Genomic DNA, 23,893 nt, shown 5'->3' with positions numbered 1-23,893 from the left:
CGTGAGCCACAACTACTGAAGCCCCCACGCCTAGAACCTATGCTCCCCAGCAAGAGAAGCCACCGTAATGAGAAGCTCGCGCACCGCAACGAAGAGTAGCCCCCGCTCGCGGCAACTAGACGAAGCCCGAGCACAGCCACAGAGACCCAACGCAGCCAAAAATAAATAAATAATAAACTTTTTTTTTAAAAAAGTAAAGCAGGGCCAGGGCAGCGGGTGAGATGCTGCAGGGGTGGATAAACTTTTTCTGTAAATGGTCAGATAATAAATGTTTTGGGCTTTGCAGACCATCTGGTATCTGTCGAAACCATTTATGTAAACAATGGGTATGGCTGTGTTCCAATAGAACTTTATTTATAAAAATAGGCTTTGGGCCAGATTTGGCTTATGGCTGTAGTTTGCCCACCCCTCGGTCAGAGAATCAGACAGGATCAAGCCGAAGTGGTGAGTACTCAGTGCTTGCAAATTAGGCCCTGGAATATTACCTTAATATGCACAACTTCCCCCTGGATTTACTTCCCTTCCTTTACGGTAACCCAGGAGCTGGAGGCATTTTAAGGTCACTCCATGAAACCATTAAAAATATTACTGTGAAGGTAACTATTTCCTCAGAACAAAAAGCAGGAAAAATTTCAACAAATCCTCTAAGTTTAAAGGCACAATCATAAGACTGCAAAACCCAGTGAATGCTGAATACTTTCTTGGCAGTATGTATTCAGAGCCTTGTAAGACCACCATTGAATTCCATTTAAAATCTACTCAGTGGTTTTGATACATAAAATTTCTTTTTAGTGATGTTGCAATGCAAATTTTGGTGTTGATGTTAGGAAGGATTTTCTTTTAGATCCGTCTTCATATGCTACGATTTGGTAAATTTCTATGACAACCCTCCGTTACCATTTTGTCTTAGAATAATGTAGTAACCAGATCACAACTAAACCTCCAAGTTTTACCTAGTAACTGGCATCCCAAAATATGTCATTTCACAAAAATAACCTCAGAGAGATTGTCTGGAAAATTTCATCAATCCAACTTAAACTCTCAGAACATTTACTGTCTGAAATCAGTGCTTTTTAATCTGTGTTTCATGGGGTGCTTTTTTTTTTTTTGGTTGTACGCGGGCCTCTCACTGTTGTGGCCTCTCCCGTTGCGGAGCACAGGCTCCGGACGCGCAGGCTCAGCGGCCATGGCTCACGGGCCCAGCCGCTCCGCGGCACGTGGGATCTTCCCGGACCGGGGCACGAACCCGTGTCCCCAGCATCGGCAGGCGGATTCTCAACCACTGCGCCACCAGGGAAGCCCACATGGGGTGCTTTAAAGTTTTAAAATAAATGGCCATTTACTGCAACAGTAATGGAAAATGCTGAAACCTAATTTTATTTCTGTGTCCCTTGAGATTAATTTGATTAATTTTGGTTTAGCTGTATATATTACTTTAGGAGAAGGAGAGGTGACAGTTTTTCTGTTTTTAAAGAAAATATTAATAGGTGTTTTACATTCAAAATGTTATTTTTTTCAGTAAAATTGTGTTCGATGGTCTCAAGAAATTTCTACAGAACACTGGACTATAAAATTCCCCTGGCATTCAGGCTAACTTGATGGAATATATGTATCCTCACACAGAATGCAAGCCACTCAGAGGCGCAACTGTCCTAGATTTCTTTGTGTTTTCTATAGACACTTAGTAAATGTGTGAGTTGATTTGGGGATTATCCAATATGAAGGCAGATAATAGATTTGCTTGAAAGGCCAAGAAGAATTATAATGAACAAAGTTCAGACATATGCCACACAAGCCTTTAGAGCTTTTAGAAAAGAATTCCATCTAGGAAATTCTGCCTTGTTCCCAGTACTGTACCATGCCCTGGTGGTTCTCCAAAATTACTGATCAAAATATAAAAGGATTATGATAAAGATTTACGTTAAAAGCATATATTTAGTTTATAAATATATATGTTGATATTTAAGTACTCATGATCAAGATTTATATTAAAAGCATTTATTCAGTATATAGGTATGTATGTTGATATTTAAGTGTTATATATATTTATATATACATGTTAAGTTTTATATATCTGTATATATTTAATTTTTCAGCACTATATATGCACACAAAAAGATGCATGTGAGAATGTCCATAGATGCACTATTCATATGAGCTCAAAATTGGAAATTATTTAAATGCCTACCTAAGTAGAATGAATAAACACATTGTGGCATATTCAGACAGTGAAGTGCTATACAATAATGAGAATGAATAAGCTACAACTAAGCTCAACAGCATGGGTTGCTCTCACAAACATAGTGCTGATCAAAGGAAGCCAGACAGAAAAGATTATATGTCATATGGTTCCATTTACATAAAACATAAAAGTAGGCAAACAAATTCCTGCTGTTAGAAGTCAGGAAAGTGGTTGCCTTGGGAGTTTGGGTAATTAGTGACTGAGGGACTTCTGGGTGCAGGTAATGTTCTGATTCTTGATCCTGGTTACATAGATGTGTTCATCTGGTGAAAATTCAGAGCTGACACTTAACGTACATTTTTTTTTTGCGTGTATATTACACGTCAATAAAATGTTGAAAATGTTTACAAAGTATTATAGCTCTTAAATGATGTAACACTACCCTAAATTTTCATAGATTTACCTTCTATAAGAACATCAAATTTGTGGAAACGAAGGAAATAGGCAGAGAAACACAGCATTTGTGACATACCTGACATCACTTTGAAAGGGAAACGCTGGAGTTTTCTAAACATTTTTGTTTTGTGAAACTAAGCTAAAAGTTCACAGTGGCCAGATTTTTAAAAATATACAGACATTCTACAGAATTGTTTTATCTGACATAAAACTCATGTGGGATGGGGCATAGTAGTTATTCAATATTTGGCAAAGAGATGTGTGCCCATTACCTTTTATATTTTGAAAGGAATGATTTTGGATATTTTGAACATGCTCAATATAGTTTGCTTTTAAAATTAGGGATATTAGGGACTTCCCTGGTGGTCCAGTGGTTGACTCCATGCTTCCAATGCCAGGGTCACGGGTTTGACCCCTGGTCAGGGAACTAAGATCCCATATGCCGTGTGGTGTGACCAAAAAAAAAAAAAAAAAAAAAAATTAGGGATGTTAATAAAATTCCTTATTCAAATAGCTTCAGATTTAATGAAACCATTTCATTAAATTTCATTGTAAATTTTTTTAAATTGAGGATTTCTAGCTTATTTTATTTTATTGAAGTACAGTTAATTTACAATATTACATTGGTTTAAGGTGTACAACGTAGTGATTCAGTATTTTTATAGATTATACTCCATTAAAAGTTATTACAAAATAATGGCTATAATTCCCTGTGCTATACAATATATCCTTATTGCTTATCTATTTTATACATAGTAGTTTGTATCTCTTAATCCAATACCCCTATCTCTCCCCAAACCACTGGTGACCACCAGTTTGTTTTCTATATCTGTGAGCCTGTTTCTGTTTTGCTATATACATTCGTTTTATATTTTAGATTCCACAAATAAGTGATATCATACAGTATTTGCCTTTCTCTGTCTGACTTACTTCACAAAGCATAATATTCTCTAGGTCCATCCATGTTGCCGCAAATGGCAGAATCTCATTCTTTGTTTATTGCTGAGGGATAATCCATTGTATATATACATGCATTTTTTTTTAAAAAAAGTATATTTATTTATTTATTTATGGCTGCATTGGGTCTCCGCTGCCGCACGCGGGCTCTCCCCAGCCGCGGCGAGGGCCACCCTTGGTTGCGGCGCGTGGGTCCCCCAATGCAGTGGCTTCTCTTGTTGCAGAGCACAGGCTCCAGGCTTGCGGGCTCTAGAGTGCAGGTTCGGCAGCTGTGGCACACGGGCCCAGCTGCTCTGCGGCATGTGGGATCCTCCCGGACCAGGGCCCGAACCTGTGGCCCCCGCATTGGCAGGCGGATTCCCAGCCACTGCGTCACCAGGGAAGCCCTACAACATCTTTTTTATCCATTTATCTGCTTCCATACCTTGGCTATTGTGAATAATGCTACTATGAACATTGGGGTTGCATGTATCTTTTCAAATTAGTATTTTCATTTTTTCCAGATATAAACCCAGGAAGGGATGGATCATATGGTAGTTCTATTTCTAGTTTTTTGAGGAACCTCTATACTGTTTTCCATAGTGGCTGCACCAATTTACATTTCCATCAACAGTGCACAAGTGTTCCCTTTCCTCCACATCCTTGCCAGTATTTGTTATGTGTAGACATTTTGATGATGGCCATTCTGACAGGTGTGAGGTGATCTCGTTGTTTTGATTTGCATTTCTCTAATAATTAGGGAAGCTGAATATCTTTTTATGTGCCTGTTAACATATGTATGTTGTCTTCAGAAAAATGTCTGTTTAGGTCTTTGGCCCATTTTTTGACTGGGTTGTTTATTTTTTTGATATTGAGTTGTACAAACTGTTTATATATTTTGAATATTAACCCCTTGTTAGTCATATCATTTGCAACTATTTTGTCCCATTTTGTAGGTTGTGTTTTCATTTTGCTGATAGTTTCCTTTGTTGCGCAAAAGCTTTTAAGTTTAATTGATCTCATTTATTTTTGCTTTTATTTCTTTTGCCTTAGGAGATAAATCCCAAAACATATTGCTATGATTTATGTTAAAGTATATTCTATGTTCTCGTCTAGGAATTTTATGGTTTCAGGTCTTACATTTAGGTCTTTAATCCATTTTGAGTTTATTTTTGGATATGGTGTGAGGAAATGTCCTAATCTCATTGTTTTACATATATTAATAGCTGCCCAGTTTTCTCAGCACCACTTATTGAAGAGACTGTCTTTTTCCCACTTTATACTCTTGCCTCCTCCTTTGTCAAAGATTAATTGAATATGTGTGTGGGTTTATTTCTGGGCTCTCTATCCTGTTCCATTGATCTGTATGTCTGTTTTTGTGCCAGTACCATACTGTTTTGATTACTGTAGCTTTGTACAGTAGTACAGTCTGCAGTCAGGGAGGGTGATACCTCCAGCTTTCTTCTTTTTTCTCAAGATTTTTTTGGCAATTCAGGGTCTTTTGTGGTTCCATATAAATTTTAGAATTATTTGTCCTACTTCTGTGAGAAATGTCATGAGTATTTATATAGGGATTACATTAAATCTGTAGATTGCTTTGGGTAATATGGCCATTTTAACAATATTAATTCTTCCAATCCAAGAGCATGGGGTATCTTTCCCTTTCTTTGTATCATCTTAAGTTTCCTTCATCAGTGTTTTATAGTTTTCAGAGTATAGGTCTTTCATCTCCTTGGTTAAGTTTATTCCTAGGTATTTTATTTCTTGCTTCTTTTTAAATATCATTTGAGACATATTCCCAAATGTCATCCATTATGCTTTCACATTACCCTTTTAATTCCTGTGCATCTGGTCAACTCCTAAGGAGGAAGATCTAGAAATGCAACATTTAGTTTTATCAATAAAACCAGGTGTTTGTACCCCAACCGAAACCTTGGGATAGCCATAGACAACTCATTTTTCTGTCTCATGCCAACAAATTGCCTAGCCTTTCCAATGGTAACTAGATGAGACACCAGTTTGGCAAAAAGTGTTCCTCTGAGCAGATAACCAGATGTATATGTCTAGGCAATCAGTCCATCAAAGAACTTAACATTTCTTTTCATTTTTAAAAAATTTTATTTTCTGGCTCCCTTCCATCAGTTATCTCACCAACATGGCAATGAGTATGGAATACAAAAATCTGTTTGACAGATGTTCCCATGCAATCTGCAAGACTTACAACATAAATGCTATTCTGGAGAGCAACCTCTGTTTCATACACATCTTCCTTTATAGTGTGTCACTTCTGTCTTAAATAAGCAACTAAAGAAGTATTGGGTTTAATGCAGGAGAGAAAAGGGGATGACTGTTTTTGAACACAGTCTTTGAAAATATATTTCTGTACTAGGGAGGACATCTGGATGACTATCAAGTTTGTCTTATGAGGCATATGGAAGAGAAGCAGTGTGGCAGCTTAGCTAACAGCATGGCCTCTGGAATCAGACTGGATCCAAATCCTGGCTCTGCAACTCGCTAACTGTGTAGTCTTGAGGACATTCCTTAAACACCATTTCTCAGTTTATTCATTTTCAGGCAACAGTCATATAGGATAAGTTTACTGTGAGAATCAAATGAGTTAGCTTGATACAGAGTAAACACTAATTAGGCTTTAGGTCATGTTATAAATTGGTATACATAACATACTTTAAGACTGCATATTTTTCCTTCATTGATTCAGGAAATGCTTCCCAGCACAGTAGTCAGCATGTTTTTGTTAAAATGTAAACCAGATCATGTCACTCATCTACCCATAACCTTCCTTTTTTAAAAAAATTAATTACTTTATTTTTGGCTACTTTGGGTCTTCATTGCTGTGCATGGGCTTTCTCTAGTTGTGGTGAGCGGGTGCTACTCTTCATTGCAGTGCACGGGCTTCTCATTCTGGTGGCTTCTCGTTGCGGAGCACAGGCTGTAGGCACGCGGGCTCAGTAGTTGTGGCATGCGGGCTTTAGAGCGCAGTCTCAGTAGTTGTGGCACACAGGCTTAGCTGCTCCGCAGCACATGGGATCTTCCCAGACCAGGGCTCGAACCTGTGTCCCCTGCATTGGCAGGTGGATTCTTAATGACTGCGCCACCAGGGAAGTCCTGCTCATAACCTTCTAAAAGCTTCCTATCTCACTCGGAGAAAAAGGCTAAAGGCTTTATAAAGGTGTATACATTGGGTAACCACGCTTCCTATTTTTTCCAGGAGTCTTGGTTTATGCCTATTGTCCAGATGCAATTATTGATAGTGTCTACTTTCACTCTCAAAGCATCTTGGTTTGGACAAAAAATTATATAGTCACCTATTTTTAGGCCCCACGTTATCTGCTTCTCCCCACCTGCCCTACCCCAGTATCCCTGTGATCTCATCTGTTACTATTCTCTTCCTTCCACTCAACCACCATGGTTTCCTTGCTGCTCCTTTAACCCTTCAGGCACATTCCTGCCCCTGGGCCTTTGCACTTGCCATTTCCTCTGGCTGGATGCTCTCACTTTGGATAGTGGCATGGTTTGCTCCTTCTAAGTTCTAGTTTTTATTCAACGTCACCTTGTATTGAGTTCTTCTTCAGCCACTCACACTAAGTTGAATACCCTCTTCCTCTTCTTTTATTTCTCTTCCCTATTTTACTTTTCTCCTTAGCAGTTATCTCACATACTATTTATTTACTTATTAAGTTGCCTGTTGTCTTGTTCTTCTACTAGAATGCAAACTCCACGAAGACAAGGATGATTGTTTTTCTTCACTGCTATTTCCCCAGTAACTGGCATATAGTGGGAGCTCAATGAATATTTATGAATGAATAAATGAAGAACATTCAGAGAAGAGAGACCTGATGTAACCGAGTAACCAAATGGCCAATCAGTTGCCCATCCACATTACTTTCTAGTATAAAATTTGATCTAAAAAATATTGGGTTGGCCAAAAAGTTCAGTTGGGTTTTTCCATGAGATATTATGAAAAACCCAAATGAACTTTTTGGCCAACCCAATAATAGTACTCCCGTGTTTAAGATAAGTGTTATGAGAAGCATGATTTGAGTAGATTCTGTTTTCTATCCTAGTCTCCAAGTAAGTCGTGATGGCAAAAAATGTGGATGAAACTTTTAGAGAAGTTTAAATTATACAAAGTAATCTCTAAATTTGCACATCCACAAAAATGGTATTAAATCTGAGGGCACACTTGATTTTTCTTCTTGAGTTCAGGAACACTGGGGATTTCAAACCTTCCAAATTTAAATAAACATTTTAGAGCATGTGGTTTTGTAAAATCTTTGATGTTCAAATTTAAAAATAAGGCTATCAAATATTAACATTGAATGATATGTTCAGTTCTATTATTGAGTTTAAGTTCAACTATTAACTTTATAATGTAGGAAAGTTTTTCCAAGAAAAACTAGACCTAGTTAAAAATAAAACTGTAGCTATAGAAAGCAGTTACTCTAGCTCTCAAGAGAATACGGTAGCTCCAGAAAGCAGTTGTAGAATTTCTGGCTGTATATCAAATTTATTTTGACAGAATTTCTTAGAACATTCCTTATCTAACCACTCTAGTCTTCAAATCAACTTCAGAGACAGTAAACTTCATACCTCTTTCATTTTAGTTCACACACGCTTTACACGAACTGTATACACTTTGTATGATAATAAGAAAATAACACTCACATGCTAGCAACTCAAAAGATAAAGACACTATAGAAATATTTCAGAATAAAATAGCCAGGACATCTGCTTTTACTGCACAGAGTGCTGGAATTACTGCAACATTACACACACACACACACACACACACACACACACACACACACACAGTGTATATGTGAAAATTCTTTTCTCAAAAGTAAAACATTTATGCATCGCTATTTAAGTGAAGTTTAGAATACAGCAACCTCTTCTGTGATCTGAACTGTCTGATGGAGGAATATCTTCAGTTATGATGCTTTATACAGCCCAACACCTTCCTAATGAGAAGGGGACTGAATCCATCTCTCCCTCCTCAGCCATGGGAACGATCTTGCAGTTACGGATGGTTTCCATCCCCCATCACTGAAACAGGAATAACTGTGCTGTGAACCAAATGCTGAGGGTTAGCCCAGTAACCTCACATGAGAATAATTACTTAACAGGACCATGAGAGAAAGCAATGAGGTTCCCAGACACAGGAAACGAAAAGTCAGAAGGGGAGGTAGAGTTGGAGAGGGTTCTGAAGCCTTTCCAGACAGCAACTTCCTTATAACAAACAGCAAGTTGGGTAATAAATGTATCACTCTGTTATTTTTTATGTACATATATCCTTAAGTCAGCTGGTTAGCATAATGATTTGCAATGTGCTCGTGTTTTAGCCATGCTAGAAAATCAACATATTTCCTGTTCTCTAAAGAGTAACTAAAATCTTTTGTGATATGAATGTTCATTTTGATATTCCAAATCACTTGTAGGTTTAATATTTCAATCAAAACCACAATTACAGCTATGCTCAAAGAATGCATCTTGCACAAAAATCTTGAAAAGAGACTCTTCAATTGGTTATATGTACCAGAGAGAGAGGAAATTAAACAATATAATTCCGGAACCATAGAACAAGAACTCTTGACTTCTAAAGACAAAGGGACAAGGGGAAAACAATCCTGTTATGTGTCACTCTAGGTTGACAGATTTTTCACAGATTTATGGACCCTGAGACATCCCTGGTTTGCAGGAAAGAAGTAGAGATTCGGTAAATTCAAAAAGCAAGTCTGCCTTTAGATCTGGAATTTCATGGGAGAAAAACATTCTTACAGAGGCAAATAGAGTATTTGAGCAAAATGCGTATTTTGCTCATGCATCAAATATTTTGAAAGCTGGGCACAGTGCTGGATGTGGAGATACAATGATAAGTGAGAATCATGGCAGTGTGCCTCAGGGGACTTGCAGTCTAGTGGGGCAGACAGGCAAGCGAATTGGCAGGGACAACAGAGCGTGTGTTAGATGCTCTTAGGGGGTTACTAGAAGGTGTCATGGGAGCACATGAGAAAGGCACTGACCTAGTCTATGTTAGGGATACTTGCCAGACAAAAAGATGCTTCAGCTGAGATCTGAAGAACAAAGTGGAATAAGCCAGAGAAGGCATGAGGGAAAATACTCAAGGTTAGAAGAATCATCTTGGTACTCTTGGTTAGCTGGAGTGAAGTGGGGTAGAGGAAAAACCTGAAGAGAGAGGTGCCTGGAGATGAGGCAGGGTCAGAGCTATCTAACAAGACATGATGAGCTGGAGTGCAATGTACCTTCAAGGGACAGAGAGCTTGGTGAAGGGACACATTTTCTTTCTTAAAATTCAGGGAATACAGTTTCTATACCTAATTTTACGATTATAGCGCTATTACTGGAATACCTGAGAAAGGCCTGTCTTTATTTGCTTGATGATGAGTAAAAGGTAAACATCTATCACATATGTGCAACGGTGTGTAACTGGATCAGCTTGGGGGAGTAGTATGTGCAGACCACAGATAATACCCTGTGCCTTGTCTGTAAACGAAGAATCCCTCTGACAAATCAACACCATCATCATCATCGATATTTTAATTTGAAGGTCTCAGAAAAATCTGATTACAAGTATATTTTAGTGCTCCCTTCAGGAGCACATATACTAAAATTGGAATGATACAGAGAAGATTAGCATGGCTCCTGGGCAAGGATGACATGCAAATTTGTGAAGTGTTCCCATATTTTTTACTTATCTACGAAACAGAAACAGACTCACAGACATAGAGAACAGACTTGTGGTTGCCAAGGGGGAGGGTGAGTGGGGGAGGGGTGCACCGGAAGTTTGGGGTTAGCAGATGCAAACTATTATATATAGAATGAGATAAACAAGGTCCTACTGTATAGCACAGGGAACTATATTCAATATCCTGTAATAACCTATAATGGAAAATAATATGAAAAAGAATATATATATATAAATGAATCACTTTGCTGTACACCAGAAACTAACACAACATTGTAAATCAACTCTACTTCAATTAAAAAAAAGAAGTTAATTTTAATCATATCCTTTTGATATGATTTTATTATATCATATCAAAAAGCATTAATTGAACAGCTACTACGTTTGAGGCATACAACTTATATGTTGTGATTTGATGTGTCAAGAAACAACTTTTGTATGGCTGCCCCAACAGGATGGATCCCAGTTGCACAAGATGTCAAAGGCTGTGTGAATATGGAGATAAACTGGCTTTGTGTGAATGTCTCTGGTTTCCACATTGCTCAGATCCTCTGCCAGGGCAACATATTGGGAATCTTGGCTTTTCACTGCAAAATATTCCTGATAATTTCATACAGAAATTTTGTTTATTTTTCATCGTTGTCCTCAGGAAGATGTGGTTGCTTACAGTGGACTAAAGTAGTCAACAGCCGATTACTGGATGTATCACTGGCTGCTTCATTTGTTCTCAGAGATCTGCTTTACCCCACACACTAAGTGGAGACATTATTCATTTACAGTATTATCCTGGTTCCAACTCCCTGCTGTGCTGACATTTCTATGCCAAGTCATTGGACTCAACTGCCTCTCTCTTCCCATGGCCATCAATCTCATCCTCTCCATTCTACTTCTCTCCTACATATATTTCTCCACACTTCTGTTTCTACTTAAGAGGCTAAGGTGCAGTGGTTTATGGGCATATCCGTGTGCACATCTGGGTGATGGTTATCTTGAAAGCACATGACACCAAGCTTTGGCCCACCCATGCACAAACATCACTTTTAGGGTTTCCACTCTATTCAAAATTAAAACCCATCTCCCTACAGATGACACGCTAGGGCATAAATAAATCATTAAAAATATGATTATTAAATTCTATACTTCTAATCTGTATTGGCATTTAGTCATTGGGGGGCATTTTTGGATTCTAAACACAGATACAGTGCTTTAATTATTTTTGCCATTGTAATGAATGTAAATATTTTATATACAGATTAATCTACTTGCCTAACTTTTTGCATTCCTTGAAAATTCAGGATATCAGAGAGTGTAATTTCTTGACAAATTGAATCCATCATCAGTTTAGGTTACAAGTGTGAACGTTTGAAAGGGTCTGCTAACTCCTTTTCCTTCCTCTCTCCTGGTTTTGTCAGTCTGCTCATGAAATTAATGATGTTTTTTGCACAATTCCAAATTAGAGTAATCCTTTGATAAATAATACCGTTTCTTTAACATTGCCATTTGAAAAACAAGAAGGTAATTGGCATTTATTTGCATCTTTTGGTTCCTTCTGTCTTACATTTTATTGTCTCAGACCGATTTTTATCACCAGGTAGTGTATGTATGTGTGTGTGTGTGCACGTGCACAGTGTAAGCAAGGGCTAGAGGAATTTCGCTCCACTTCCTGGGTTATTTCTTCTCTAAGAAATGTATATAACTCCAGACCTAATTTTTTTTTTTTTTTTTTTTTTTTTTTTGCGGTACGCGGGCCTCTCATTGCTGTGGCCTCTCGCGTTGTGGAGCACAGGCTCCGGACACGCAGGCTCAGCGGCCATGGCTCACGGGGCCCAGCTGCTCCACGGCATGTGGGATCTTCCCGGACCGGGGCACGGACCCGCGTCCCCTGCATCGGCAGGCGGATTCTCAACCACTGCGCCACCAGGGAAGCCCCTAATTCATTTTAAAATTTAGGATCTGTACATGCTTCAGCAGCAGCAATTCAGTGACTATATCCAGTCTCTCTGAGAATGACATTTAGGGCAGAGAATGTTACTTAGGGGTAGTGATGACATGAGGACAAGAGCTGCACATGTGTGTTAGGAACCAGTGAGAAGCAGGAGCTCTTGGGGGTTTCTGAGAAGAGCAGCACTCGATAAGTACACGCAAAGTCCAGTACATCCTGGCAGAAGAAATCCTGAAGCTATAGAGATCAACTAGGAAACTTGGAAATTCAGATGTGTAGTGAACCCCTCTTCCATGGCCACAGACGATCCAAAGCTACCCAGCACTAGCTGCATGGGATAATGACAGAACAGAAACAGCCTAGCTGTCTGATATACTTGCTGCATTGATTTTCAGTTGTGTTTTACAGCATATCAATATATGAAACAGTTTCAGTACAACTCTTTCAAAGTGAGAGAAAGATAATAAAATGTGAATAGAAAGAACACTTTATCATGTGCTCTCCTTTTTCTTGTAATATTACTACAGTCTAATCAGCAAGTCTCACTTGCCCCAAGATTCAATCTTCACACTACTTTCACTCACTCTGACTCTAACCTAGCTCAGTGCAACGTTCTCCCTCTGGAGATACCTTAAAACTGAGTCTAAAAGCAATTGATAGAATTGTTAAACACAATAACCTGTGTGATTTGAAAACTTATCTTTCTTTGACGAACATAGCAGATCCTTTAAACCATTCTTCTTTCAACCTAATTCTAATAATAGGGGAGATAAAGAAGCTTCATGCATCCCTTTAATAGAATGTTCTTCAAGTCTATGCATTTTTCATCAATACCTAAACATAATGGTAAAGTGAGACTGGATGGCTACTACTTTGCCCTGCAATGCAGAGGTAGCTTGACATGGTCAGAGGAATCCACAGGTCTGATATATGAGACTCCAAAGCATCAGACTCTTAGAGCAGGAGGCAGCTGTGGAGAAAAGGCATGAGGACCTAGAGCGCACATCGCTTAGAAGGATTTCTTTTGACTCTCCCGGGCAGAAGTCAGAGGAACAGTAACATCTTATGGTTTCCTAACCTAGAGGAATGGACTGCCAGGAGGAAGTAGAAAAAACGCTCAAATATTGTGAAGCTTTTCTGTTCACTCCAATGCTTCTCTCTTTTCCTCTGGAAGAAGATTGAAATGACTAAAGAGTATTTCTTTTGTTAACCCCAAAGGTTTACTTTCTAAAATTAATGTTGGTTAAAGGTTCATTACATGAGCTTTAGAAAAACAGGAATTATACAAGTGTACTCCCACTATGAAAAAAAACACATCAAACTGTCCACATTGTTGAGAACTACAATAAGGTATATAAACTATTGGATTCCCAAGATGGAAGAATCATAAGGTCAAATAAGGAAGTGTCAGTTTTTGCCCATTGCTATATGAATGTAAAACAAAGTTTTATTGGGATTTTCACCGAATTTGGAGATATTTCAGATGATCTGACTTAAAATGTTGCTATGGAATAGAAATGAAGTTTAGTCTTGTGAATAGCAGGTAGCACCTCAAAGAGATAAGCAAGTCTCTTTCTCAGCAGATATGGTTATGTCAAAAGTTGCTTTTGGGGGCTTCCCTGGTGGCGCAGTGGTTGAGAGTCCGCCTGCCGATGTGGGGGACACGGGTTCGTGTCCCGGTCCGGGAAAATCCCACATGCCGTGGAGAGGCTGGGCCCGTGAGCCATGGCCGCTGAGCCTGTGCTCCGCAACGGGAGAGGCCACAACAGTGAGAGGCCCGCTTACCGAAAAAAAAAAAAAAAAAAAAAAAAAAAAGTTGCTTTTGCACATGGTCAAATGGGAATTATTAATCAGAGATGGTTATGTTATTTTCCTGAGCCATAATGCGTTGGTTAACTAGTTGTGTAAGTGTGAACAATCAATGTTTAATACTCCGCACCGTGATTGTGAATGAGTCATGTCAACATTTTCAAATCTCTTATTAAAGAGAGATGTCCCGAGAAAGTCGTGTTGAGTCCGTGTAATATTTCACTAAGAGAAAATCAAAAACTTTTGAAAAGAAAAAAAGTTCTGTAGCATATGCTAAATACTTAAAATTATTTACATATTTTCAATTTTGCCTCCTAATTTGGTTCTGAAATCCTGCTTTGAGTTCAAATAGAAAACACATGTATTCTTGCTCTTCCGTGGAAAGAGATGGTATGTGATTTAAAAAATTTTTCTTTTTAAAAAATTTTTGGCCATACTGCGTGGCATGTGGGATTTTAGTTCACTGACCAGGGATTGAACTCATGCCCCCCGAGGTCACCACTGGCCTGCACTGGAAGGTGGAATCTTAACCACTGGACCACCAGGAAGTCCCTTAAATTTTCATTTGTTGTCTAATTTCCCCAAATTTGCAAACAGTGTATTGGAGTAATTTTGAGATGATTTTTCCTCGTAATGTTCAAAATTTTCATCATTGTTTTCATCTTTATGGTTAGACCACTGCTTTTTCTGGTAGGCTAGTTTCATTTTACCACAGTTGGAGTGTATCTACTTGAAACCAAGATACTACTATTTCACTTAAAACTAATCATGTCTTCAGCTGACAAAACTTTCCATTTCAAGTCATATTTCAGAATATTCTTGCTCAGAATAGTTTTGTTTCTACAGATAATACATAGAAGACAAAAAACTAAAGGCTGAGGAAAGTGCTTTCCCTGTGCTAGGAATAAAGACATTCTAAAACATCTGACACAGATGATGAAATTTCATTTGAATTTTAGCTCACTTGAATTCTTGCAGCAACTTCCCCCACACAACCACTAGACCAAATATGGAATAACTAATTCCTTTTGGCTTTAGTTGTTTTGGTACTAACTAGTCCCTAGAGCAAGGTGGTCACAGCAACAGTGGGTGAGTTCTCTTCCTCTCCTCCCACTCAGGCTCTACCTTTGATTGTCTTTGGATCCTTGTTGCCTAGCTCTGCAGCACGCACACAGTAGGTGCTCCATGAACGTAAGCTGAAGCAATGCGGGAGGCAACAGTAAACTGATGCCTGTTTTAAACAGTTTTAGTAATGCTGCTCAATGAGGTCACCACTGGCCTGCCATCTCGTGCACCCGTTACCCCTAAGTTGCCTTAACTGCGGAAGCCAGCATGACCTTTGCCTTCAATCATCCAGACGGTCAAAATAAAATAAGCCCTTCTCATTTCAAGCCATACTATGGATATCGGGCTTCCGAATAGCGTCACATTGAAAAGGTAACCAAAACCGCAGATAAATTTATTTTAAGTACTTTCTGGGTTCAGCAGGTCTTACCCTGGAAATGGAATGTCAGAAAAATCCAGGGATCTTCCCCAGACTGCCCATCTACCCAGCAAGCTCACGGCTGGCATGAGAATCCCATTCATGCAAGGCCGTGACTTTGAAGACTCATCCCTGAAATGCTGTTTTGTCAACAATTAAGTTAGAAAATCAGTGTCACATTTAACAAACAATAAAAATTTCACATGTCACCCAGTTTTAAGAGAGCAGAAATGGCTCTCAGTAAAAACACAGACTGAAATTCCAAAGTACAGAAAAGTCTGCAGCACCTCTCTCGACTGTGGAACCAGAGCATATGTTCCAACCTGCAAATGCATTTGTGGTTACTTCCTACCTTAAAGACATTGATAGGGAGATCAATGACCACATAGATAAGGTCTCCGAGGGCAAGGCTGGCTATCAGTGCGTTGGGGCCATTCCTCATGCACTTGTTCTGGTAAATGATCCTGAGCAGGGTTGCATTCCCCACCATTCCCACGATGAAAATAGTACACGATATCACAGTGGTAATGTATTTGAAAGCTGAAGTGATCTTAGTCTGCTGTGGGCAATAGTTGTGCATTGAGCCATTGTTGGGGAGGGCCAAATTCGTGGGTCTATGTGTGGTAACCATGAAGCTGAGTTCTGTCCCACGAGAAGTGGTGAAATCGTCCACATGGGTGCTTAGATTTGTGCTGTAGCTCTCAGGATTATCACTGATGACACATCCAACCAGCGCCAACCCAAACAACACCCTGAGGCAAAAGGTTTCCATCTTGATGCAGATTTGAGGAAAGGTCTCTTATCCTTTTGCTTTGACACCTTTTTTTTTTTTTTTTTCTTCTTCTACCTGAAAAGAGAAAAGAGAAAAAATAATTTTGGTTACAAAAATCTAGCTGCCAATAAGATTGTAGTCAATGATAATTACCGCTTCAATTAAAAAGCAGGATGTATCTGGTAATTCGATAAGATATATCTGTGTCAGGTTACCCCATGGCAGAACGAAAGAAGAACAGATCAGAGCTCTACTAGGGCAAGTTATATCTCTGTATCCTGCCTCTGTCTCTGTCTCTGTCTCTCTCGCTTTTGTCCATAGCTATACTTACATCTAGATGATAATACGAGGACATGGCAGTTTTTCCTTCAAGTAGTAGAGAAGAAGTTACATTACACCTAGGCTGATAGGCTGAATTACAAAAAAATCTTCACGAGTTGAGATAACAATATTTTAGTTATTTATTTTTCTCCATTACACCTAGGCAGATAGCCTGAATTACAAAAAATCTTCACGAGTTGAGATAACAATATTTTAGTTATAAATGGAAGAGAAAAGACATTATATGCTGAGTGAAAGTTATGTAGTATTAAGGCATAAAATCACCAAATTCTGTAATTAACAATTCAGTATTCCAACATGTGTGCTGTTTTGCCAATGGCAAATCATGAACATGAGAATAACATGCAGCTCAGGTAGCCATTTGAAGTGTTATGAAATGTTCATTTAAAAACAGAACTCTGATTAACACCATCAACACATTTAACAATCTTAGTCATTTAAAATTGAGATAGTTGATAAAGACAAAATATTTATTTTATTGAAAACCTGGATGATTACTGTGTACAATCAACATCTTCTGACAGGAGTTATTTTGCTTTTCCATTCGTCAGAAATTATTATCAGGATATTTGCCAATGAATGAAACTAGGAGTAATAGACTTTCTCAGGCCAGGCATACTATTTGGTTTTCCAAACATCCTTTATACAACATCCTTTATAGCTACATTGATTACGACCAGTCACTGTGCTGAGCACTTCACATGCGTGATGCCCTCTAATCCATACAGTGACCCTCTGAAGCAGATACATGGTTCCATCATAAACACAGGGAAACACAAGGTCAAGTAGCTTGTCAAGGCCATAGCTGGTGTGGTGCCGCTGTGATTCAAAGGCAGGTTAGTCTGACTTTGAGCCTGAGCTCTTAACCACTAGACTGTACTGTCTCTCATTCTCATGACTTCTTAGCATCTAAAGTGTTTTAACAATGTTTCCAGCGTTCTGAAGAAGCAATAGACTTTGGAGGTTGGTTAGATATTCTCAAAAGACCATTTCATTGTTTCGTTTTGTTTTGTTTTAGTCACTTGCAGAGAGCAAGTGGCCCTTCTTGTTCAGGAGATCTAAGTTTCTTCTTGAAGAAAAGATGCTGGAAAAATGAGGGAGGTTGGTGATAACACAGCAAGTAAAGGTAAATAAAAACGGCTCTTCCCATTTTAATATTTTGTATATTTTCTGTGAATTTTTGTGAATCTTTAAATGAAGGCCATAAGCTCATTTATGATGCAGTGTGTGTGTATGATGAGTACACCCAGGTCACAACTTAAGTTTTAAGAATTGTGTCCTTTTGAGTCTATTCATGGTTGATATGAATTTTGATATGAACTGTTAGGAATTTTGACAGTTATCTTGGTTATCAACAAAGTTTAGGGCTTAGTCGATATATGGATGAAATAAGATTTATTCAAATTGTACAGAAGGTCTAAAATAAATATAAGGTGCAAATACTGCATACTTCTGCCTTCCCCAGAGATTTCCCCCCAGGAAACTGAATTAATAATAACATTTTACGTATAGTAGTAATCTATTATATACAGTATTTGGTGTCTGACTTGGGCTTTACAACTCTAGGTAGGCAGGGACAATATCATGAGGAAACTGAGCCTTGAAGAAGTTGTCACAGTTTTGTGGCCAAGAAGTGGCAGGACAGTAAAACACCTCACTCTACTTTGCTCATATGACTTGACTCAGTCAAGTCTTTAAAATATCAATTTTTCTAAGCTAGGGGCATACTGGGCATACAGTTCTACCTAGACTTAATTATAAGCAGTTTGCGGTTTGGGGTGTTTTTTTTTTTTTCTGCTTCTTACAGTTTGGAGTATTTGACCAAATGCTGATAGACCTACGAAACGCCGCTATTTCCATTTCGCCGTGGAGACCAGAAGAACTCTAAGAACAAAGCATATTGTCATCCTCCCCTTCAGATCAGAGATGGGAAAAAGGAAATCCTTCAGTATTTTGTGCTGTTTAATGACTAAAGCCTCCCAGTTGCCCAACAGGAATGAACCTTCAGAAAGAGTTTTCTTAAAAGTAAAAGAGAGAAGGCCTTTTCCAGAAATGGAATGGCTCTTTGCCCATCAGAGTCTGCTAGGAGGCTATTTCGTGAACTGACCTGGCTATATCTATGGTGGGTTGACACCGCTCACAAAAGTACCACTCGTGTTTGAACTTTGAACGTCAGCACATTGGTTTGCTTGGTGAGCTGATTACTGCGGGAGCTGAGAAGTCTTATCAAATCTGTGGTTTCTTATCAAAGTGTGCGCCAGCTACCATGAAAACCACTTTCTTTCTCCTCCAACAATGATGCCACCACAGAAATAATTTCTGAAGACATCTCTTTCAGCTCTCTACACATATGAAGCTGCAGAACTAAGGGATACCTGGCAAAGGCACGTGGCTGCCATGTCATCATTGGGTGAAAGATACAAAACCAAAGGAAAAAAAACCCTTTCAAATGCATGTTCCTCCAAGGATGAGTCTGTAGCTTATTCCTCTAAGTCACGCTGTGCTTCAGATCATCAGGCATAATCAGTCATAGCTCTAGTGAAGCACCTCAGGTTCAGACCTGATGGTTTATAGATTCAGCATTCTTCATATTTGGGGTCTAAGGACTTGCTGGAGTTCAAAAACTACCATTAAGGGCTTCCCTGGTGGCACCGTGGTTGAGAATCCGCCTGCTAATGCTGGGGACACACGTTCGAGCCCTGGTCTGGGATCCCACATGCTGCAGAGCAACTAAGCCCGTGCACCGCAACTACTGAGCCTGTGCTCTAGAGCCCACGAGCCACAACTACTGAGCCCGCGTGCTGCAACTACTGAAGCCTGCGTGCCTAGAGCCCGTGCTCTGCAACAAGAGAAGCCACGGCAATGAGAAGACTGCACCACAGTGAAGAGTAGCCCCCCACCCGCCTGTGCGCAGCAGCGAAGACCCAATACAGCCAAAAATAAATAAATAAAATAAATTTAATTTAAAAAAAAGCTATTGTTAAGCAAGAGGACTGACTCCTTTGTGCTTTAACAGTTTAACATCTCAGACTCTCAGGATCAAAGTTCACTCGTAATTAGCAATTTGGAAATTCCGACCTTACCCACAAGGCAAGAGTTTAGAGCAGGTAATTTACATGAAATGACTGCCAAGGTGTTTCTCAATTACTTAACACAAAACAGAGGGAGTGGGAGGAGTCATAAATATCTACAGGAGGAGAAAAAAAAACAAATAAACTAGGAACTTCGAAATAAGTTATTTTGGTGGGTCTTGCTCGGTGCGTAAGAAATTAGTAACTCTCCTGACTGACAACGCCTGACTTTAATAGGCCTCCCAGCCCACCCCGCTCCGCCGTCAGGTCTATCATAGCCGGAACGCCATTAGGATAGTCTAAACGGAGGCTGATTACGGGAAACAGCCCTTGCTCTCAGCACGTGAAGGGCAACAAGTGTCCATGAAAGGAGGGCACAGAACAAAACGCCCAGACCTCCACGGGCAGGTTTCCAAACTAGTTGCCCTGGGGTTTTTCCAGACACATCTGTTCCTCGCACCCAGTGCCCTTGGCATGCCCCGGGCGTGCGGGAGGAGAAGCAGGCTGCGGGGCAAACTTCACAAGGAGGCTCTTGAGCGAACAACAAGGGCGTGAGGTTCCACAAAGTTCTCGCAAGCCTCGGGGAAAGGGAGACTCGGGGAGAACTGCTGGGGTTTTTTTTTTGACTAAAAATCCGACGCCCGCCTGGGGAGGCGGAGGCGCCTTGGATCAGTTTCCCAAACCCCCAACGTGCCCGGAGCGCACCCCGCCCAGGAAGGCGCCCGCGCCGCCTCGCGCCCTCTGGCAGGTGATGCCAGCCCCGGTGCAGGAGGTGCAGGCGCCGGGCTACAACGCTCCAGGCTCGCCTCTCCTCCCGACCGAAGGACCCGCCGGCGTCTCCCCTACCCAGCTCGGGACCCCTAAAGGAAAAGAGTTGCACCGACCGTGGAGCTCGGCGGGCGCGGACGGCTGCCCGGTCCGCGCGCGGCGCCTGGGCGAGAGGAAGCCGAGGCGGCGAGGGTGGGTGGCGAGTGTCCCGGGCTCCGGCGCGGCAGCGGCCCCGGCTGCACCGCTGCCTCCGCTTCGCAAAACTTCCTGGGCACGGCTTCTCTGGGGAGGTCCTCCCCGAGCCGCCCGCCTCCGGCCAGCCGGTGGGATGGAGCGTCTCCACCTCCCGTCCGCAATCGCCAGACCAAAGAGATGACTGTGCGCGCGCACGAGGGCTCGCAAGAAAAGGAAAACTCCGGAGGAACACGCCTCCCGTCTGTCCTCCCCTTCTCCCAAAGCTCCCAGACCTTCTCCTCTACTCTAGGGCGGCAAGAATGTCCAAACCTTCCAGCCCTCCAGGGATGCAGCCACTATAAAGCACTAGGCTGCCGCCCCCTCCCAGGCCCTGAAGGGTAGGAGTCTTTTTAACTATTTCCTTCCTGAAATGAAAGTGGTGGTGAGGGGACGGTGATCGAGGAGGAGGGTAGTTTCACAGACAAGACTCAGAACTGAGGAAGGCCTTGCAGAGAAAACTTTCCTTTCCCAGTAAGTGCAGGCAGATTTGATCTGGAGGGAGTGACTGCAGTCAGGATCCGAGAGCGTGGTTTCTGCTCTGCGTTCCCTGCCCCTTTGCTGTCTTGTAGGTTCCCTCTTAAGCTTATAGCAGGTAAAAGAGCCAACGTGGACAGCAGTTTACTGGATCAATGACGTTTTGTTTCTATCTTGTCCCTTGAAGCCAGCACCCCAGGGCTACCTAGTACTGGCTCAGGGCAAAGCAGGAGGCCCTGGAGAGATTGCGGAAAGATCCAGTATGTGGCTCGGAGAAACCTATGATTCCTCAAGAAATCCAAACAGGGAGGATGCAGATGCTGCAGAAGGTGGGTTTCAACATGTCTATACCATAGAGAGTTTATCCTAAATGGGGTCGTGGGAGAGGAGATGAGGGACAAAGGCCATTGCCTGTGACAGTTGAGAAAAAAATCAAGGCCCCTTGGAAAAGGAAACCCTTGTACACTGTCGGTGGGAATGTAAATTGGTGCAGCCACTGTGGAAAACAGTATGGAGGGTCCTCAGAAAATGAAAAAATAGAACTACCATATGATCCAGCAGTCCCACTCCTGGGTATATATCTGAAGAACTGAAAACACTAATTTGAAAAGATACATGCACCCCAGTGTTCATAGCAGTGTTACTTACAGTCACCAAGATATGGAAGCAGCCCAAGTGTCCATCAATAGATGAATGGATAAAGAGGATGTGGTATATATAGTGGAATACTACTCAGCCATAAAAAAGAACAAAAATTTGCCATTTGCAACATGGATGGACTTGGAGGGTATTATGCTTAGTGAAATAAATCAGACAGAGAAAGACAAATACTGTAGGTAATCACTTATATGTAGAATTTAAAAAAATTTTTTTAAATACTGAATATAACAAAAAGGAAACACACGGAAATAGAGAACAAACTAGTGCTTACCAGTGGGGAGAGGGAAGAGGGGAGGGACAAGATAGAGGTAGGGGATTAAGTATAAACTACTATGTATAAAATAAATAAGCTACAAGGATATATTTTATAGCACAGGGAATATAGCCAGTATTTTATAATAACTTGAAATGGAGTATAATCTTTAAAAATTGTGAATCACTATGTTGTACACCTCTGACTTATATAATATTGTAAATTAACTATACCTTGATAAAATCACAATATGAGACAATATTTAATAACCTGAGTAAATGTTCAATATCAAGAAAAGAATAAAAATAAAACATTCTACGGAAAAATATAATCAAGGGCTCCTTAGAGAAGGCCTTGCCCGGGAGTCCTTCAATGCATTGTTGGTACGAGGCACATTGTGGAAATGTGAGTTTGGAGCACTGGTCACATTATATTACAGACTGTTCTGATTATCAGCTGCAGCTAAAGAAAATCACCCTAAAATGGTAGTGGTTTAAAACAACATACCTTAGTCATCAATCTGCAATTCGGGCAGGACTTGGCTGGAACAGCTTGTCATCTTTGCTGGGCCTGGAGGCTCCACTTCCAAGATAGTTTGCTTTCTTGGTAATGAGCGTTGGGTTTTCTCTATGTGTGTCTCCCTACAAAGTGGTTTATGTTTCCTCACAGCATGGTGGCTGGGTTCCAAGAAGGAGTGTCCCAAGAGACAGGAAATGGTAGCTGCCAGTTTCTTAAAGTCTGGGCCTAGAAACGGATATAGTGTCACTTCTGCGAATTCTATTAGTGAAGCAGTCACATATACTAGATTCAAGGTGAGGGGATACAGACTTCACCTGTCGATGCAAGGCATGTCAGAGGATTTGAGGGGCATTTTGTAATACTATCAAAGAGATCCACAGAATACCACTGTTGAAAGGGACCTTAATAGTCACCTAGTCCAATGGACTGGGTATTACCCTGTGCATTATTCTGTTCTATCTAGAGCTTCTTCACGTTGAAGAGTCAGCCAGAATAATTAATAGCTTTTATAAGTGCCTTTGTTTGCATTTAAAAAAAAGGTGCCCCTTTAGGCACAAGGCTTGGCAAGCTGACAATATTTTCAGGGAAGAAAACGTCCTACACCAGGGTTCAAACCTTGGCATGTGAAACATGTGCTGGTTTTTAGCCCCCATTCACCCTATGACCAGACACACTTGGACAGTACAACCTGCACAACTGAACGTGGCAGTCTATTCAGTCTTTGGTAGAGCACATCTATCAGCCTCTACCTCCTGGGACAGCTCATCCCACTGTGGTGCAGGTCTAATTATTCAAAGTCTTTTCTTCATACTCAGTAGGACAGCTATTATCAAAAAGCAGAAAACAAGTGTTGGTAAGGATGTGGAGAAATTGGAACCCATGTGGGTCACTGGTGGGAATGTAAAATAGTGCGGCAGCTGTGGAAAACAAGTTGGCAGTTCCTCAAAACATTAAACAGACAATTACTGTGTGATCCAGCAATTCCATTTTTGAGTATATACCCAAAATAACTGAATGCAGGGACTTGAACAGATATCCATATACTCATATTCATAGCAGCGTTATTTACAATAGCCAAAAGATGGAAACAACCCACATGTCCATCTCTGGATGAATAGAGAAATAAAATGTGGGATATATGTGTAACCTGAAATGTTATTCAGCCTTATAAAGGAAAAAAAATTCAGATACACGCTACAGCATAGATGAAACTTGAAGACATTATGCTAAGTAAAGTAAGCCAGATCCAAAAGGAGAGCTATTGT

The 23,893-nt window shown here is 40.5% G+C and overlaps 1 protein-coding gene and 1 non-coding gene across 2 annotated transcripts in view; one reads left to right on the top strand and one right to left on the bottom strand.

The window, feature by feature from the left end:
- EDNRA (endothelin receptor type A) overlaps positions 1-20,995 on the bottom strand; it is a 63,485-nt gene extending 42,490 nt beyond the window's left edge. The window contains exons 1-2 of the mRNA XM_059066732.2: positions 20,605-20,995; positions 15,888-16,382 (exon numbers count right to left, since the gene is read on the bottom strand). Of these exons, the coding sequence (XP_058922715.1) occupies positions 15,888-16,307 (420 nt within the window). The 5' untranslated portion in view covers positions 16,308-16,382; positions 20,605-20,995. The remainder of the gene's footprint in view (positions 1-15,887; positions 16,383-20,604) is intronic.
- LOC131759073 (U6 spliceosomal RNA) lies at positions 10,197-10,303 on the top strand. Its single transcript, XR_009336401.1, has one exon. It is a non-coding gene; the product is annotated as a U6 spliceosomal RNA (small nuclear RNA).
- Positions 20,996-23,893: the final 2,898 nt, after the last annotated feature.

The sequence above is a fragment of the Kogia breviceps genome, chromosome 6, assembly GCF_026419965.1.
Source record: "Kogia breviceps isolate mKogBre1 chromosome 6, mKogBre1 haplotype 1, whole genome shotgun sequence".
NCBI lineage: Eukaryota > Metazoa > Chordata > Mammalia > Artiodactyla > Physeteridae > Kogia > Kogia breviceps.
The sequence above is the reverse complement of the archived record's forward strand: the minus strand, read 5'-3'. Positions and strand labels throughout refer to the sequence as shown.